This window comes from Erinaceus europaeus, chromosome 12 (genome assembly GCF_950295315.1).
Source record: "Erinaceus europaeus chromosome 12, mEriEur2.1, whole genome shotgun sequence".
In the NCBI taxonomy this organism is placed as follows: domain Eukaryota; kingdom Metazoa; phylum Chordata; class Mammalia; order Eulipotyphla; family Erinaceidae; genus Erinaceus; species Erinaceus europaeus.
The window spans coordinates 48,889,573-48,909,274 of NC_080173.1; the positions used below are offsets into that span (position 1 = coordinate 48,889,573).

Here is a 19,702-nt window from a genome sequence, read left to right on the forward strand (position 1 = left end):
TTTTCCTCTCAGAAGAGTGAGGGCCTGAAAGACCTAACAGCTGCTACCTCGTAACATTGTCTTTCATGAAATTATTCTCAATCTCTTCTCCGTAAGCTTCATAAAATCTTGGATTCAATCAGAAAATGTGCCAAATTGCACACAAAGGACTTAAAGTCACTTTTTTTCCCTTTAGTCTCCCTTCCTGAGCTCCACCTCCACAAGATTACAAAGCAGAGTAAAAAAAAAAAAATTAAACAAAAAAAAAGAAGAAGAATGTAGACACAAGTTTGGGTCTGTATCATCAAAGAAAGGAAATTATTCCAAAAGATATAGAAGTATGTTTAAGAATTTAAAACCACAAGAGAGGTCCATGAATTTATTCATGCTATGTTCTAGTTCTTCCTGGATGATTTCAGATTTGTGTTTTTCTTGACACCTGTGGCCAGATGTAGTAGAGACCCCAAAATCAGTAAGAGTTAGTAGTCTTGCTAGCTTATCTTGTCAAGATGCAGGTATATATTTTAATTATTTCATTTACTTTAATAAAGAGAATGATGCAGAGAAAGAGACCAGAGCACTGCTCAGCTCTGGCTTATGGTGGTAGCGAGGATTGAACCTGAGACCTCATAGCCTCAGGCATGAAAGTCTTTAGCATAACTATTATGCTATCTCCCCAGCCCAAATAGTGCATTTTTTAATCCACAAGTGAACCTCCCACAATGTACCCTTCACAGCAGCATGAATGACATTACCAGTATAGAAGTAGTCCATTATAACATAAACTGCATCAGAGTCAATAGCTCTACCCAGCTCACAAAAACTGGCCAAATATCTGATGTATCCTAGATGAGAAATACTATTAACAGCAGTCCAGTCATGCCATTGAACAGCCATGCCATGACTTCCAGGCCAATGAAACCATCAAAGCCTGAAGCTATGTACAAATTCACAATGCTGATGAAGATCATGGCAGGGGTTCCAAAGGTACTAAAGACATTCTTGTGCTTGAAGAAGTTCTTGAGGGTAGTGACTGGCACACCTGTTTGAGCATACATGCTACCCTGCACAAGGACGCAGGTTCAGGTCCCTGGTCCCCACCTGTAGGGGAAACTTCACAAGTGGTGAAGCAGTACTGCAGGTGTTTCTCTTCTCTTATTCTATCTGCCTCTTATCCCCTACCTCCTCTCAATTTCTCTTTGCCTTTATCAAATAAATAAATAAATAAATAACAATGTTTTTAAAGAATACTACTAAGAAGTTCTTAAAGAGTTTTTTTTTTTTTTTGGTTTCCTCCTCCAGAATGTCCCAGTAATGAAGGCTAAAATCCTTCTCATCTATCATCTTGGTCTTTTTCTTTTTTTTAATAGTCCAGGGAAAACTGCTTGAATTTACAGTGCTGCTTCTTTAGAATATCAGGAGATAAATAAAGTTTCTCTCCCCCAAGCTTCCTCCATGTTTTTATAATCGATCTCCTTGACAGAGGCTTTAGCTAATGAGTTGTTAATTTTGGCAGTCACCTGAAGCATAGACCTGGAGGGAGGCAGATCTTCTACTTGGTAAAATTTAGTATTTGCCTACAATAACTCCCAGCAGAAGCCCCTGATCCTCTTTTCTATTAAACTGATTGATTTTAATACATATGGAACCGATATCTGCCATTGCACTTTGAATATTCAGGCAACATCTTTCAATTTCTTATGGCAGTCAGGATTTGTGGCCACCTGATGTTCTGGTTATGGTAGGAGAAAAGCAGGTAACAGTAGAGAAACACGAGTGAATGTAATTGCAGACACTGAAATTTTTTTCATGTGTAGATGTTTATCCAAAATGGCATACCTTTTCACAGTCCATAGTTGTGTTCATAAGGGAAATCTCAGTCTCAAACAAAAAGCACCAATATCTTTAAAGGATTTTATAAATTTGCATACATTGCCAGATACCCAGATTCTGTGAGGAGATGTAACTGTTGAAGATCATCTTCCCAATTGTTCTGTGGCAAATTATAACTCTGAACAGAACCAGATGGTAGCAAAGATGGCAACACACACTCCCACACTGGATTGGCATTCAGATGTCCCCTGAGTCTCCATTAAAACAACTTCCTTCCCCTCTGATTTTCCATAGTGAAAACTCTTCTCCAGATGTGAACCCCACTGATCTTTAGGTCAGAACCTGCTGTGCCATGAGCGATTACTAGTTCTATTATAGTTATAGTTATAATATAACTATTATTCTATTACTGATTCATCTGGGTCACCCAATAAATGTGAATGCCCATCTTTCTACTGGGAATTTATAAACATAGAAGCATAAAATCCAGAAATAAAGGAATTACCCTTCCAGAAGGCACTGGTCATTTACACCACCACCACTTCGCCTGTGGTTATAAAAGAACAAATGGCATAAAGTATTCTCTTTTAGCTCAAAGACATGCTGGTCTTTTGGAAGCAAAATAAATAGCCTGTATCGACCCAGATTTTTCAGTTTCCAAGGTGTCGCCTGCTCCTTCCAATGTAGTTGCTCCCACTTACCAACAGGGAGAACCACTTTTCCTTCTTCTATGAGCTTCTTTTGAGGGGGGAAAAAAAAACTGTTCAAGTTCTTTTGTCATCTGTTTTCCCTGAGTGCTTTTGTTTTTTCTTGCTTTTTTACATTGATCCTATCTTTTATGTTGGTTTGTTTATCAAAGTGTAGTGATCTTAGAAATTCTGTTCATTTTTAAAACTAGGGTCCTAAATATTTGAAAGCTCTCTGATTATTTCACACCAGAGTGGCTGTGTGGTGAGTTTCCTTTTATAGAAAAGACTCAAGTATCTAATTTGGAGGTCTTTTCACTAAGATTCTTCACCTTCCTGAGAGAAGATCCCAACAACCATAACAGACTATATAATTTTCAGAGTCCATTACAAAAGAAAAATGTGATATGCCTTATTCATAAGTCAGGGAAAATGCCAGCTAGAAGTGCTAAAACATAAATATTTTTCTTTTAAAATATACGAGGCACCATGATGATATATATTGACTGGAAATTAAAAAATAATATTTTCTGTCATACCATCATGTTTAACAGTAAATTATTTTACTTCTTGATTTATCATCATATTTTTTTCTGGCTATTTATCTGCAAATTCTTTTTACTAGGCGATGAAAACATATTTTTAAAATTGCATTATCAATCTGTAACTGAAAGTGATGTGTCATTTTTGCACAAATGCAAGATCTCAAGTAGCTTCAAATGAACAGAACAGCATGAACAAAGACAAAAGGGGGAGGAGAGAAAAGTAAAAGTACGAGGTAGCTAAATGCTACATCCAAGAGAGTCTTAATGGGAGGCAAAGACGCTTCATCTAGTCTGAAGTTATAGATTTTAAAGTAAGAGAGAGTGGTGAAAGGGAAGAAATACTATTCTGAGAACTGAAGGGAAGAAATACTCTTTTGAGGACTTTTTACATATTTAAATTCCACTTAACAACTTTACAACAATGCAAGTGATGCTTCCATCTTAGAAATGAAAAACCAAGGTTTATAATAAAAGTGAATCTTACACAGGTCATACAACTAGAAAATGGCAGAAGTGGGATATGGATGTTGCTATATTTGACTCAAGAGATGAAGCTTTTTTCAGTTATTTGGATCAACTTACACATCAGGAAAGTCACCTTGCTTTTTCACCCACCTGCCTACTATCTAACCTGATAGGAAGGAAAAGATTTGAAACATGGAATGAATTAAGGTTTTATAACTGAACTAAAATAAAAGTATAGTGATAAAGGGAAGAGAAAAAGTCTTTAAGAAACACTTCAGAAGCAGATTCAATAGGACTGAGTGACTCATTGGAAGTAGACTGGTAGCAAGCAAGGAATTGCCATTTCTTTGTGCAAACACTAAATCTGAAGAAGAGGATAACCAGAAATGACTCCCATATTCTGTTGCAGCAAAATCAATAAAATACATAGCAATAAACCTGACCAAAGAAGTGAAAGATTTATATACTGTCACTATTCAAGGAAATAGAAAATGATACCAAAAAAATGGAAAGAGATACCACGCTCATGGATTGGAAAAATTAATATCATCAGAATGAATATTCTCCTCAGAGTCATATACAAATTTAACGCAATACCCATCAAAGTTCCACCAAGCTTCTTTAAGAGAATAGAACAAAAACTACAATCACTTATCTGAAACCAGAAAACACCTTCTTTTTCTTCTAGCGTTTGCCCTTCTTCCATAGCCAGTCAACAGTGTCAGGTTGAAAGCTGTCAGGAGCTGCTTGTTGCTGGCTTTGAAAGTGACTGGGATCCATGTGGATTCAGTCGGCTGGGAAGGATCGTCAGTTTCCCCAATGAATGGGTACTCACGGGATGCACCACGAGAAGGTCGATCCAATGCATCCCAGAAAACACCTAGAATTGCCAAATCAACCTTGAGGAAAAGAAACAGAAATGGAGGCATCACACTCCCAGATCTCAAACTATATTATAAGGCTATCATCATCAAAACAGCCTGGTACTGGAGCAAAAACAGCTACACAGACCAGTGGAACAGAACTGAAAGCCCAAACTAAACCCCCACATCTATGGATATCTAATCTTTGATAAGGGGGCCCAAAGTATTAAATGGAGGAAGGAGGCTCTCTTCCATAAATGGTGCTGGGAAAACTGGGTTGAAACATGCAGAAGCATGAAACCAAACCACTTTATCTCACCAGAAACAAAAGGCAACTCAAAATGGGTCAAGGACCTGTATATTAGACCAGAAACTATCAAATACTTAGAGGAAAATATTGGTACACTTTCCTACCTAAACCTCAAGAACATCTTTGATGATACAAACTCACTTGCAAGGAAGACTAAAACAAAAGCAAATCAATGGGAATACATCAGATTGAAGAAGAGTTTCTGCACAGCCAAAGAAACCATCGCACAAACAAAAAGACCCCTCACAGAATGGGAGAAGCTCTTCACATGTCATACATCAGACAAGAGACTAATGACCAAAATATACAAAGATCTCAGCTAACTTAGCACCAAAAAAGCAAAAGACCCCATCCAAAAGTGGGCAGAGGATATGAACAGAATATTTACTACAGAAGAAAAGAAGAAAAGGCTAACAAACACATGAAAAACTGCTCCAGGTCACTGATGGTCAGAGAAATGCAAATAAAGACAACACTGAGATACCACCTCACTCCTGTAATAATGGCATACATCAAAAAGGACAGTAGCAACAATGGCTGGAGAGGCTGTGGGGACAAAGGAACCCTTCTGCACTGCTGGTGGGAATGTAAATTGGTTCAACCTCTGTGGAGAGCAGTCTGGAGAACTCTCACAAGATTAGACATGGACCTTCCCATGTCTATCCCAGTAATTCCTCTCCTAGAGATATATCCTAAGGAAACCCAACACACCCATCCAAAAATATTTGTGTATACCTATGTTCATAGCAGCACAATTCATAATAGCTAAAACCTGGAAGCAACCCAGGTGCCCAACAGCAGATGAGTGGCTGAGAAAACTCTGGCACATATACACAGTGGAATACTATGCAACTATTAAGAACAATGAACCCATCTTCTCTGACCCATCTTGCATGGAGCTAGGAGGAATTACATTAAGTGAGCTAAGTCAGAAAGACAAAGAAATTGAGAAAGAAGAACAGAAAAGGAAACTCAAAGCAGGATTTGACTGAGTTTGGAGTAAGGCACCAAAGTAAAAATCTCTGGGTTGAGGGTGAGAGTGAGAGTGAGGGTGAGTGTGGATGTTCAGCTTCACTTGGGGAGGGGCACGACGGGATGGGACACAGTCTTTTGATGGTAGGAATAGTGTTTATATACTCTCCTATTAAATTGTCATATAAATCACTATTTAATTAATATGAGAGGGGGAAAACTGATTGAATGTCTCAAACTTTTTAATGCACAGACCATAGGCTGAGTCTTTAAAATGTTGACTCTTGAAAGCTTAGACTAGGGAGAACAGAAGCAACCAGTGGCATTATTCTATAAGACACAGCTATGTACAAATAATGTCAAAGGACATAAATTATGGTGATGTTGATTATGATACAATTTCTTATTAGTGGTACTTAATAAATTGGGGGCAGGGAGAGAAAGCACAAAGTCAAACATGGACTGAACATGGTATTTGTACCAGAGCAAAGGACTCGGGGCAGGGGCAAGGGTGGATAGGAAGAAAACTCTGGGGGCCTATTATATAATGAATGAAATTGTATGCATATGACAATGATTGCACTGTAAAGCATTAACCCCCTCAGTAAAAAAAAAAAAAAAAAAACACTTGTAGGAACAAGAGATGTAGAAATAATGTCAGGAAGCAATTGCTTAACATTCATTGTGATTGGGATGATCACGAATGTAGGAGAATAAATATGAGAAATGATGATTGAATTAGAGATTTGGGGTAATGAGTAACTTTGCAAGGTTAATTTCATGAAAAGAGTGAGACCATACTTCAAGAATGAGGAGAAAATGAAAAGAAGAAGAAATGAAAACATAAAACTTTTCTAGAATCAATGAAAGGAATAAATGGGGGGGGGGGAACGCAAGAAATAAAGAAACAGAAGTCATATAGATCATAGTCTATTCTCTTCATCTGACTAAGTAGAAAACTGGTGCCAGAGGCTAGGTGGTGGCACACCTGGTTGAGTGCACATGTTATAGTGCACAAGGACCTGGGTTCAAACTCCCCCTGCCCTCCCCTTGCCATCCCCTATAGCAGGGGAAAAACTTTATAAGTAGTGAAGCAGTGCTGCAGGTGTCTCTCTGTCTCTTTCCCTCTATCTCCCTCTTGCCTCTCAATTTCTGGCTGTTTCTATCCAATAAATAAAGATAACTAAAAATAAATTTAAAAAAAGAAAAGAAAAGAAAACTGGTACCAACATTTTTATGTAACCTTGTTAGCAAAAAAGCTTCAAAAACCTGCAGGGGGAATTGCGGGCAGCTCTCCCAGTAAGGCACTTTACCATGAAGGAGATGGATCATGTTAGAACATCCAATGCCCACAGGAGAGCACCATGCAAAGGAGAAACTTTCACAAGTGTCTTTCCACTCTTTCTTTCTTTTTAAAAAAATTTTCTTGTTTTTTTTTTTTTAAATTTCTTATTCTTTATTTGTCTATTGGATAGAGAAAGCCAGAAATTGAGAGGAAGAGGGTAACAGAAAGGGAGAGAGACAGAGATACATGTGTAGCCCTGCTTCACCACTTGTGAAGCTTTCCCTCTCCAAGTGGGGACCAGGGGGTTGAACCTGAGTCCCTGCACATCATAATATGTGCGTTCAACCAAGTGCACTACTGCCTGGCCCCCTTCTCTCTCAATGAGTCATGCCAGTGTAAAGTCCCAGTGAGTCTGGCAAAAAAAAAAAAAGGAAGGGATGAAGGAGGGAGGAGGCTTTGGGGCTGGAAATGCATGTGGTGTGCCAGGCATTGGAAGCAGCTTCTCTTGTGTTTTGGGGGGCAGCTCATCTGCAGGAGCCTATAGTGGGGGTACTGGCAGGGGGAGTGCTTCCTGTGCTGCTTTCAGCGGAAATGAGCATGGCCTCCTTTCTGGCAATGAGAAAGTGATGATTTAAAGGTTAAATGGTAATTCAGGAGGATCAAAAGTCACAGGGAGATCTTCTGTCTCCAAAGAAGAGTCAATTTATATCTTCACTTTTCATTTAAAGCCCAGTGTCTTTGCTCTGATACTGTGAGTCCATGGTCTTAAAATTATTTTAACCTATAAGATCATATAATTTATAGAAAAACGTAACTGTGAAGGTTTACCCACTGGATAAAATGTAGTGCTGCTGGCTAAAGTAAGGAAAGGAGAAATTTGTATTCTTATAGGATTTTTTAAATTTTTATTAGGGACCTAATCATGGTGTATATGATTATAAGATTACAAGGGTACAAGTTCCATACCACACCCACCACCAGAGTTCTGTGACCCCCCCAACCACCATGGTAACCACACTGGTTCTCACAAAATTCTTATAGGAATTTTATATTGCTGGTGTCCAGAAGGCAGGAAGGATTACTCATACTAAATTAGAAATGCATCTCTATAATAATCTTGATAATACTCCTCCCTGTCCCATTTTTTGAGATAACAAACAGCCCCAAGGTGACCATCTGCCTACAGAAATGGACACAGTAAGGTAAAGACATTCATTAAAAAAATAATAATACTTCACCCAATTATGGGTGATTCAAGATGAGCTGGCAAGCACCATTTTGCTATGGGTAGCAAGGTTCATCAAGAAACACCCTAATCATGTGTATATAAAGACAAAGTGGAGTGGTCTAGTAGGACATTTGCCGTCAGAGTTCCACTCCAGGACGAAACGTGCCCATCTGGACACCATGTCTGTGCGCTTCTCTCCTGCCTCCAGGCGCCTTGGTTCTTGCGGGGGCACAGGCTCCGTCAGGCTCTCTAGTGGAGGAGGAGGAGGCTTTGGGGCTGGAAATGCATGTGGTGTGCCAGGCATTGGAAGCAGCTTCTCTTGTGCTTTTGGGGGCAGCTCATCTGCAGGAGCCTATAGTGGGGGTCTAGGCGGGGGGAGTGCTTCCTGTGCTGCTTTCAGCGGGAATGAGCATGGCCTCCTTTCTGGCAATGAGAAAGTGACGATGCAGAATCTCAATGACCGCTTGGCCTCCTACCTGGAAAATGTGCGAGCTCTAGAGGAAGCCAATGCTGACCTGGAGCAGAAGATCAAGGGCTGGTATGAGAAATTTGGGCCTGGTTCCTGCCGTGGTCTTGACCATGATTACAGCAGATACTTCCCAATCATTGACGACCTTAAGAACCAGGTAAGATGGTGGAGGGTGAAATGTACTGCCACTTATCTTGTAGAAATGTGCCTTTATGAAAAATAATCCAGTAAATCAACATTCTTTAAATAAAGTGACAAAGAAGTTGAAGAGAAAAGCAAGAGTTAGGTAAGAAACACAGCATCATAGGAATAACATTCATGAGTCCTTAACTACACATGTACATATAAATGTGAAAGCTATCTCAAGCATCCGGGTTTTGTTCTCAGCTTCTAATTTGTTAGTTCATTGTTTCAACTAATTATAATGAAATTCTAGTCTTTGCACATGGCCTACTAACATCTGGTATTAAATATGTGTGTTAATGCTTTTAGAATATGAAAAACAAAGAACTGGGAGGGAAGATTACTAAGAGAAGACTGGGGACCTAAGTCTTTATAAGAGGAACAAAATGATGAGGGTGAAATGTACTGACACTTATATTGAGGAAATGTGGAAATGTATCCTTGCAACAACAAAAATCCTGAAATAAACATCTCAATAAAGCAATACAGAGTTGGGGGGATATAAAGAAATGTCTCTAGGTATACACTTTATAAGGATTTATATAATTTTTTTTTCTGGGTGGGCTAGAGAGTGAAAGAAGTCATCCTTAAAGTTTCCATCTTCAAAACTGGGAGATGTTATGCATGTACAAACTATTATATTTACTGTCAAATGTAAAACATTAACTCCTCAATAAAGAAATTTTAAAAAAGCAAAAAAAAAAAAATTAGAAAATTCAAAAAAAATTCCCCATCTTCAAAAGAATGATTTTACTGGTGATGACAGAAAGCAGAAATAGTACTCTAATGTCACACACGACTTTTTCTCAAATAAATGTGAAGAAAAGATATCAGTTCAACATTTCCTCACTCTTTTTTTTTTTTAACATTTCCTCACTCTTAACCAATTCTCTTTTCTCAGATAATTTCTGCAACTACAAGCAATGCCAATGTGGTTCTTCAAAATGATAATGCAAGACTCACAGCTGATGACTTCAGGCTAAAGTAAGTTAAGTAAATGTTATGTATGCATTTTCATTCTAGTTTTTCAACTACTGGAGGTTGGCTCAATTTATTGTTTTATTTGTTGAAAATCAAATATCAATTAAGTTGATATTCTTACTGGGGGCATTTGGGTGCTGACAGAAATGAGTACCAAGAGACTATAAAAGAAAAAAGAAATTTAAAAGAAATTATAAAAGAAAAAAGGATTTTCTTGCTTCAAGCAAATGTATTTATTGAATTATGAGTCATCTAACTGAAGTCTTAAGTACATTTCAGCAGTTTGATCTCAAAACTTAGTCTGAGGTGTAGGGGTGACCTAGAGAGTGATGCAACTTGAGATGAAATGGTGGAATGTTCTTTTAAGGTATGAAAATGAGCTGGCCCTTCACCAAAGCGTTGAGACAGATGTGAGCAGTTTGCGTAGAGTCCTGGATGAGCTGACCCTGTGCAGAACCGACCTGGAGATTCAGCTGGAAACCCTGAGCGAGGAGCTGGCTTACCTCAAGAAGAACCACGAGGAGGTACCTACCACTCCATTGTCCATGTTTCCACAATATGCCTTCTCCCCAGACTAAAAGTAAATCTCAGAAGACAAACACATCTAAAACCCATATTCAAGAAGGCATTTGTCACTCTCTCAGTGTGGCTCTGAAATGCTTCCATCCACACCCTTTAAAAGAAATCTTAGGGGGTTGGGCAGTGGCGCAGCGGGTTGGGCGCACATGGCGAAGAGTGCAAGAAGCCTGTTCGAGGCCCCGGCTCCCCACCTACAGGGGAGCCGCTTCACAGGCGGTAAAGCAGGTCTGCAGTCTTTCTCTCCCCTTCTCTGTCTTCCCCATCTCTCTCCATTTCTCTCTGTCCTATCTAACAACGAACGACGTCAACAATAACAATGATAACCACAGCAAGGCTACAACAGCGAGGGCAACAAAAGGGGGAAAAATGGCCTCCAGGAACAGTGGATTCATGGTGCAGGCACTGAGCCCCAGCAATAACCCTGGAGGCAAAAAGAAAGAAAGAAAGAAAGAAAGAAAGAAAGAAAGAAAGAAAGAAAGAAAGAAAGAAAGAAAGAAAGAAAGAAAGAAAGAAAGAAAGAAAGAAAGAAAGAAAGAAAGAGTGGAAGAGAGAAATCTTAATAGTATAGAAAAAGATCTAGCGAGAGTTTCTGGCTATGCAGATCATGTCTATCTGACTTAGAAATAGTCTGATTGGATTATGGTTGAATAAATCTTTCTCAGGAAATGAAGGCTCTGCAGTGCGCTTCGGGAGGCAACGTGAACGTGGAGATGAACGCAGCGCCCGGGGTGGACCTCACGGTCCTGCTGAACAACATGCGGGCTGAGTACGAAGACCTGGCGGAGCAGAACCGCAGGGACGCGGAGGCCTGGTTCAATGAAAAGGTAAAAATTATGCAGGGTGCACTTAGCTGTGACTGGGTGCTAATGCAGCCGGCAGCCCCTGACACCTCTGGTGACCTTTCAGAGTGCTTCGCTGCAGCAGCAAATTTCTGATGATGCTGGGGCCACCATCTCAGCCAGGAACGAACTTACTGAGATGAAACGCACACTTCAAACCCTGGAGATTGAATTTCAGTCCCTCTTGGCAATGGTAAGTGAAAATGGACCACCCCAAAAATTGCTTTTGGAGTTGAAGAGGGAAAGTCTGAGAAATTCCTTCCATCTATTATTTTTTATTTTCTCCATTACTTACAATGTTTTAAATAAGACACACTTGCATTGTAGAGGAAAAGCCCTTCTGCCTGGAAATTATACCAAGATGCTAATGATTGCGAAGCATTAGAAATTAGCAAACACAAATATGTTGAGGTATTCAAAAAAAGAAAATCAGTTTTGCCTGAAATCTTCCCCCTTAAGTCAAATGGTCAAAAACCACTCCCCATGAGTGCAATATTTTGTAAATTGCCTGCCAATCCCCAGCTTCTTCATCTAGTATTCCTTTCAGTCACTTAATGAAGAACATTTGTAAGTTTCTTTGTGACATAAACAAGAAGTACAGTAGAGGTATGGCTACCTATAAAACTAACCATGTATAGTAACCTTTTTTGATTAAAGGTTTGCCCAGCGCTATCACCCACAATAACCCTGGGCCATAAGCCAGATAGACTTTATAACTCATGTCATTATCTCCAAAAGAAAAATCTGAGATTCAGAGAAGTTAAGCACTTTCCCAGTGTCTCACAGTTGGATGTTATCAAACCAGCATTTCTCTCCAAAATGTCTAATTCCCAAGTCTACACTTTTCCCATTACGACTAGTAACCCTCCCACCTTTGTGTGAGCCACAAAGAGGATAGGCCTATATACATATGACTTTTGTTTTAAAATGCCTGCAGATGAAATTCATCTGAAAGACGCTGTTATTTTTATCCTATGTAAAATTTCAGCAAGCATCCATCTGTATAATACATAAATTCTTTAGATTTGACGTCAACAAATCAACATATTTAAAGGCTTAAAAATGTTCTCCCAGGGAGGAGGGCGTCATTTGACTTCAGAAAGCATATGCAGTTCACCAAAGGGTTGTTTTTTGTTTGATTTTTGGTGGTGTTTTTTTTTTTTTTAAAGTGACACTCTTTAAGAGCCTTGTTTGATTAGAAAGTAGCAAAAGTGTTGGGGGTAAAGCAGTGCATTCCTGAGTAAAGTGAAAAATTGTGCCAGATTCTACACACGCACATATGATAGGGTGGGAGGCGAGAAATGGGATATGTTTAAATTGTGCCCTTTGAAAAAGTAATTTCATCTTTGTTAACATTCCTGAGTCTGTAAGGCACATGCACCATCAACTATGTTGTCCTCAAATGGAAAGAAAAAAAAATGTTGTCATGGGTGTTGTGTGGAACTCTATGTTCTTGTAAGCCATTATTAAATCACTAATAAAATAAAATACACTTTTAAAAAGGAAAAATAATATGACACCTAACAAGGCAATAATTAACATGGAACAAGAGAAATCTTTCATGAATACTATTACTTACATTATGCCAGGATAACTCCTCTATCTCTTTATTGTTTTATTCTAAACCAATACTGTGGCTTTTTTTCCATCTAAACTACGTCTTACTGCTTCACAGAAACACTCTCTGGAGTGCTCCTTGATCGAGACCGAAGGCAACTACTGTGCACAGCTGGCCCAGATCCAGGCGCAGATCGGAGCCCTGGAGGAGCAGCTGCACCAAGTCAGAACAGAGACTGAGGGCCAGAAACTGGAGTATGAGCAGCTGCTGGACATCAAGGTCCACCTGGAGAAAGAAATCGAGACCTACTGCCGCCTGATAGATGGCGACGACGGGTAAATACTACTTACATTGAGAAGTCAATTTATTTCAAATTATTGATGTCATATTCAAAGAAGAGATTCTTTCTAGATAGACTGTGTCTGTCCCTGAGTAATTTAATGACCTCTCATTTTAAAATCAGAGTTTTTTAGTTTTTCTCAGCAAACTACAAAGTCAAGTTAGTAATGTAAGTTCTTTACATTTTTACAGCTCTTGTTTTAAGTCAAAAGTCTATGGAGGCCCAGGGAATCAGATAAAAGGTACACAAAAGCTGCGTTGGATGTGTAATGTTTATTTGAATGTGTCAAGTGATGAGATAAGTGTTTGCCCTTTGTGAGTCTGATCAGCTTTAACAGTTCATCTGTGTCATTTCAGATTCACCTAAGACCACCATGGTTAAAACAATTGTTGAAGAAATAGATCCCCGGGGCAAAGTGCTCTCATCCAGAGTCCACACTGTGGAAGAAAAAATTACTAAAGTCAACAATGTAAAGAGTGAGCAGAGAGTGCCTTCCTGAACTCAAAAGAAAAGCCCTTAATTTTAAGACACCAAATTGAAGCTTGGTTTTTAAATGAAGGCCCTGTTATTTTTCTTTTCTTCAGATGAATACAAGCTATTTTTAGAATAGTAATATTTCTTTGGTTTTTCTCTATGGTGGTGTTTCAATAAAGGTTCATTCTGTTGCAAGTATCTTCAACGGTTCTGGTCTCTCTTTGCATTTTAAATATACACACCCATGGGAACTAAATTTTATTTTTAATGTAAAAGACATTTAATTCAATGGTCTTTACAAATTAGAAAAAAGTGTAGCAGGCAATGTACCAAAAACTATAGGATAAAGCAATAGGAGGGAATTAAGCAACATTAAAAGAGAATTTTATAATAGTGATAACTGCCAATATTAAGAAAAAAGATTGCACATAAGCTAACTTTATGTCTCACGGAACTAGAAAAAGAAAACTAAACTCAGTGTTAACCTGAGGAAATAATAAAGTTTAAAGTGTAAATAGATGAAATAAAGAGCTGGATAGTGGTACACCTGGTTGAGCTCACACATTACAGGACCTAGGTGGAAGAACCAAAGTTCAAGTCGCTGGTCCCCACCTGTGGAGAAGGGGTCAGCAGCAATGGAGATGCTTCACTAGCAGTGAAACAGTGCTGCAATGCTCTCTCACTCTCTCTATATCCAGCATAAATAAATAGATAAATAAATGGAGCTAGATGAAATAGAGACTAAAACATAAAAGAGATCCACAAAATTCCTATTTTTCTTATGTTCTCCATTTTTATTGTTCAATCACAGTCACATCTCAATATTCTACAAATAGTGACTTTAACCGCCATGTGAGCCTTATAAAACCTAGAAGAAAAAAGGAGGAGGAGATCTAAAACAGGGAGAAAGGAAAATAATCTTTATATGTGCAGAACAATGAGAAGGAAAAAAGCGTCAGTAAGATGTTGAGTAACAATCACTGTGACTGTTCATGGGACCACAGCTATATTTATGCATTTATGACTTCCTTGCTACCCATTTCTCTTTCTTTTTTAATAGAAGCAGAGAAAAATTAAGACGGAAGGGGGAAACAGAAAGAGAGAAAGAATTCTGCAGTACTACTTCACTGATCATGAAGCTCCCCCACTACAGGTGGGAACTGGGGACTTGAACCTGGATGTGGCCGTGTATGTGCTCCACTACCTGCTCCCCTTTTGGCTTTTGCAAAACATAAAACTTGACAGATTTTAGATGAAAATAGAGGAGGTGAGATGAGTCAAATAAAATTATAAATGAAAGAAAAGGCTTAGAAGAAAAAGAAAAAGACAAAGAATGCTTTGCAACTGGTACCAGAAATGCAAAGGATCATAAGAGAATACTAGAATGTTTATATGCCCAAAAATTGGCTCATTGGAATAAATGGACACATGTCTAGGCACATACAAACCAAGACTAAAACATGTGGGTATATGAATTTTTTAACAGACCAATAATACATAAGGAGATTTAATAAAAATATTTTCAAAGAAGCAAAGTACTAGTGCAAGTGGTTTCACAAAAGAATGCTACCAGTTAAAGGAGAATTAATACAAATTCTTCTAGATATTTAATATAATTCCTATGACTCTGGCATAAAAACAGATATAAACCAATGGAACAGAATAAAGAACCAAGAAATAAATTCATAAATACAGTCAAGCAAGGACGCCAAGGATACATAGGGAGAGAATAGAATTTTCAACAAATGATATTGGAGGACGGGAGAGAGAACATACAGGTTATAAAAAAGGACTTTCATGTTCAAAGTTCCGAAGTCCCAGGTTCAATTCCCTGTACCAGTGCACCAGTATAAAAAAAAAAAAAAAGTTGTGGCAAAACTGGACACCAATATATGAAGACAAAGGTATCCTTCCAAATACTTTAATAGAAAGCATAAAAGAAATCATCTTGACATTCATTTTGGTAATGATTTCTTGAATTTTATACCAAAAGCAACAAGCAAAAAAAAAAAAGATAATTTTTAAAAATTTTCTTTAGTGATTTCATAGTGATTACAAGATTATAAGATAACGGGGTACAATCCCATACCGCTACCACCACCAAAGTTCTGGGCCCCTCCTCATTGGTAACCACCATAGTTCTCCTAAGGTTATAGATAGGGGTTGACTACATATACATGTTTCATTTTTTCAGGTTCATGAGTTTCAGTTCTCTATATAACACTTATGAATGAAATCATCTCCTAGTTGTCCTTTCTTTTTCCTCTTCCCTCTCAGATAAGGGAAACAGCACCTGACTTCCTCAAGTGTTCTCCAGAATTTCTTCCCTCTGAGTGATGGTACAAAACAAAGGTTCCTTTGTCACAAAAGCGCCAGGTCCCAGTGGACCTGGGTTTCAGAGCCCTCTGGTTGTCTTCCCCTAACATTTCTCCCTCTGGGAATATGTACCAAAATACTTTTTGAGGGGCAGAAGGAAGCATTTCTGAGTACTGTAATTGCTTCTCTGCTGTAGATAGACATTGGCTGGTTGATCCATAGCCCCAGCCTGTTTCTGTCTTTCCCTATTAAGGTAGGGCTCTGGAGAGGTGAGGTTCTGGCACACGTTAATGAGGTAATCTGCCTAGGAAAGTCAGAAAGGGGGAGTTGGGTGGTAGCGCAGCGGGTTAAGTGCACGTGGTGCAAAGCGCAAGGACCAGCACAAGGATCCAAGTTCAAGCCCCCAGCTCCCCACCTGCAGGGGAGCCGCTTCACAGGCGGTGAAGCAGGTCTGCAGGTATCTGTCTTTCACTCTTCTCTCTCTGTCTTCCCCTCCTCTCTCCACTTCTCTCTGTCCTATCCAACAATGACAACAATAAGAACTACAACAATAAAACAACAAGGGCAACAAAAGGGAATAAATAAATTTTTTTAAAAAAAAAAAAAAGAAAGTCAGGATGGGATTATAGTAGCATCTGGAACTTGGTAGCTGATAGGCAGTAAAATATTAATAAGACAAAATATTTAATAAACAGGAACCAAAAGAGTAAGAATAGAGCCAATGAGAGGAGAGTAGAAAGAGGCTAGGCTATCTATTTGGTAGTATGTTCCTAGGAGCTCAGTTCTTTAATAATCTTTGAGCTTGATAGCTAATATGAAGGCTGACTAGAAATAATTGTCTGTGAGGATGGTGTCAGAGTGAACAATAGAACCTGAAAGCTGAGCTAGGGCAGAGAGTGGCTCCCAAACTTGAAAAGATATAAAAATAGAGTGAACAATACCACATCGATCTGACCTGAGGCATATTCATATTTAGCACAAGAGCCTGTATGACCTCCAAGTCCCTGTCAGTCTAAACTCATAACCCATGGTCATATTCTAGGCTGTACACGTTACAGGACCAGTCCTCCTCAAGTGGCAAAGCAGGATGACCCAGCCTCCTTCCAGAGACTGGGTCAGTTCTTACCGTTGCCAGCAACAAAGATATATTCATGGCTTTTCAAAATCATCACAAAGCTGGGGTGGGGGGGGACAGTGACAACCAGTACTTTCTAAGTGCTAAACAACACTAAACCTCATTTAGTCTTCACAACAACCCTAAAAGATAGGTACTATTAACCTTGTATGTTTACAGATAAGGAGATAGAGGCAGACTTTAGGCAGTTTTAAATAATGTGTCTAACATCATACAACCAATAACTTCAGCTCCTAGGATGCCCATCCTGACAGTAGTATGGCTCAGTCTGTGCGTTTAACCACAACATAATACCATGCTAGTAAGAATGTCCTGGCTCCACCTTCCTTCAAGCAAGAGAAAAGACAAAACAAACAAACAAAAAAACTATAACAACTCCGAAATTAACAAAGGCAGTAAGTAGCATCTTCATCACAAACAAATTAAGAAAGGTATTTTACAAGAGAAATTGATGTTCCAGAACCTGATAGGTAGGAAATCTAGTTACAAAGCAAACTTCAGTCATGTTTACAAACAAACAAAACATATTTTTCTAAATTTGGTTACCAAGATAGTAGAATGTGAATTTTATACACCAGCAAAAGATACTGAAGAGGGGGGCAACAGGTGGTTTACCTGGTAGAGAGGACATGTTACCATGCACAAGATCCAGAGTTCAAGATCTGGGTTACTACATGGTAGTAGCACCTGTAGGGTGGAAGCATTGGAGCAGTGCTGCAGTTATCTCTCCTTCTCTGTGTGTGTCTCTCTTTGCCCTCCATATCTCTCTCTGTCTCTCACCCTCTAGCTAAAAAGTTAAAAGTGGCTTCCAGGAGCAGTGGAGTCATACAGGTACCAAGTTCCAGCAATAACCCGGGTGGCAAAGAAGTTAAAATATATTGAAGAGCATATGAAGCTGAAAATTGAGTTTATCAGGTGGAGATCACATGTAACTATAAGAATAAGTCAATGTAATGAAAAATTTATCCTGAGACAGACATTAACCCTGCATAACTTGGAGTTTAGTTATATTCAAATACTAGGGGGTGGGGTGTGAACATTACACAGTGAGTGTTCTAATACCTAGTAGACTCTCAAGAAATGATAACATACAACTTCTAACCATGAGTGAAATATCACTCTCAGGGAAGAGAAATACAGATATAAACTAAAAATGATGGTTGGGTGGTGGCACACCTCGTTAAGTGCATGTATTACTATGGAAAAGGACCCAGGTTCAAGCCCCCACTTACAGAGGGAAAGCTTCACAAGTGGTGAAGTAGTGCTGCAGGTGTCTCTCTGCCTCTTTCTTACTATATCTCTTCCTTTCTGTCTGTTCTATCAAATAAAATATATAAATAAAGCTTTAAAAATGTTTAATTGTATAGAGTGACTAGAGAAGCTGTTCAGTAGTAGTGTGGAAGCCTCATGATGTGAGGGTCAGAGTTCCACTCCCCACAATGTGTGATGTTCTAGAAGGTTGTTTCTCTTCCTCCTTAAATGAGTTGAGTAATATTTTCTGAAAAAATAAGAAGTGGTCTAGAGACTTTTGATGTCAATTCCATATTTCCAAAGGAGACTAAAGCGTACCTAAATTTTCTTAGTAAGTATTAACTGAGAGGAAATCTATGATTAAGGAATTCAAGAGACTTGCCCTTATGAGCGAACAGATGACAATGCTTCAAGAAGTTAACAACCATATATCCCAGTCCTGCTTTAATATAAAATGCTTTGTGATCTGTGTTGCCATGGCATCAGAACCAGCTCATCTCCAAAATGGTTCTAATAACATGCTCTTAACTTATTTCACAAAAGATTATAGGTTAATTAGTATTTATAAACTATCTAAAGATTTGTAGATTATCTTAATAATACTTTGCAGTCTTATACCTCTCATCCAAGGAATTCAAGACTTATAAACTTTGATATTGCTAGCATACTCTGGTTTTTTTTGTTGTGTTTTTGCAGCATCAAACTTTGCACATGTGCATGTTCCATGGGTCTGGGATGCTTTTTTTATTCAGACAGAGAGAAAGGGGGAGAAGTCTGGTGCCATACCACCTTTCATGTAATACTGGGATCCAAACCTGAGTAGCGTACATGAAAGGCAGCTGACCACTACACTATCTTTCCAGTTCCTCTGTTTTTCTTATTTAATTCACAGAAAATGTGGATGAAAGATAAGATTTTCATTAGGTCACACAATAAGGCCAGTAACTAATCTCTGAATATAAGCTTAATCTCTGAAGTTATTACACACTATTCTAAACATGAGCCCAACATCCTGAACTATAGTTGTGTGTTGTCTTAAATTTATTTTGTCAAGGGAGTGGGGCCATAGTGCAGCGGGTTAAGCGCAGGTGGTGCAAAGAACAAGGACCAGCGTAAGGATCCTGATTTGAGTCCCTGGCTCCCCACCTGCAAGAGGAGTCGCTTCCCAAGTGATGAAGCAGGTCTGCAGGTGTCTATTTTTCTCTCCTCCTTTCTGTCTTCCCCTCCTTCTTTCCATTTCTCTCTGTCCTATCCAACAATGACGACAACAATAAGAACTACAACAATAAAACAACAAGGGCAACAAAAGGGAATAAATAAATATATAAAAAACTATTTTGTCAAAAATCCCATGCATTCCAGTCCACCAAATAGTCCATATTTCTTAGAAACAATAGTGTTGGAAATTTCT

The 19,702-nt window shown here is 38.8% G+C and overlaps 1 protein-coding gene and 1 pseudogene across 1 annotated transcript; one reads left to right on the top strand and one right to left on the bottom strand.

Annotated features, from left to right (window-relative positions):
* Positions 1-397: 397 nt before the first annotated feature.
* On the bottom strand, positions 398-2,339 carry LOC132542119 (atlastin-3-like; annotated as a pseudogene).
* Positions 2,340-8,289: 5,950 nt separating this feature from the next.
* LOC103120610 (keratin, type I cytoskeletal 27) lies at positions 8,290-13,787 on the top strand. The gene is made up of 8 exons (XM_007531050.2): positions 8,290-8,792; positions 9,720-9,802; positions 10,167-10,323; positions 11,041-11,202; positions 11,285-11,410; positions 12,893-13,110; positions 13,307-13,356; positions 13,472-13,787. Exons 1-8 carry the CDS (start codon positions 8,346-8,348, stop codon positions 13,612-13,614), a joined length of 1,386 nt encoding a protein of 461 aa, XP_007531112.1. The 5' UTR covers positions 8,290-8,345; the 3' UTR covers positions 13,615-13,787.
* Positions 13,788-19,702: the final 5,915 nt, after the last annotated feature.

What these genes read in the sequence shown, in the direction of transcription:
- LOC103120610 (XM_007531050.2), top strand. Translation starts at nt 8,346, where the DNA reads ATGTCTGTGCGCTTCTCTCCTGCCTCCAGGCGCCTTGGTTCTTGCGGG. An exon ending in TCAAGAAGAACCACGAGGAG is followed by an intron (nt 10,324 to 11,040) that starts GTACCTACCACT and finishes AATCTTTCTCAG; the next exon opens with GAAATGAAGGCTCTGCAGTG. An exon ending in CTGATAGATGGCGACGACGG is followed by an intron (nt 13,111 to 13,306) that starts GTAAATACTACT and finishes ACATTTTTACAG; the next exon opens with CTCTTGTTTTAAGTCAAAAG.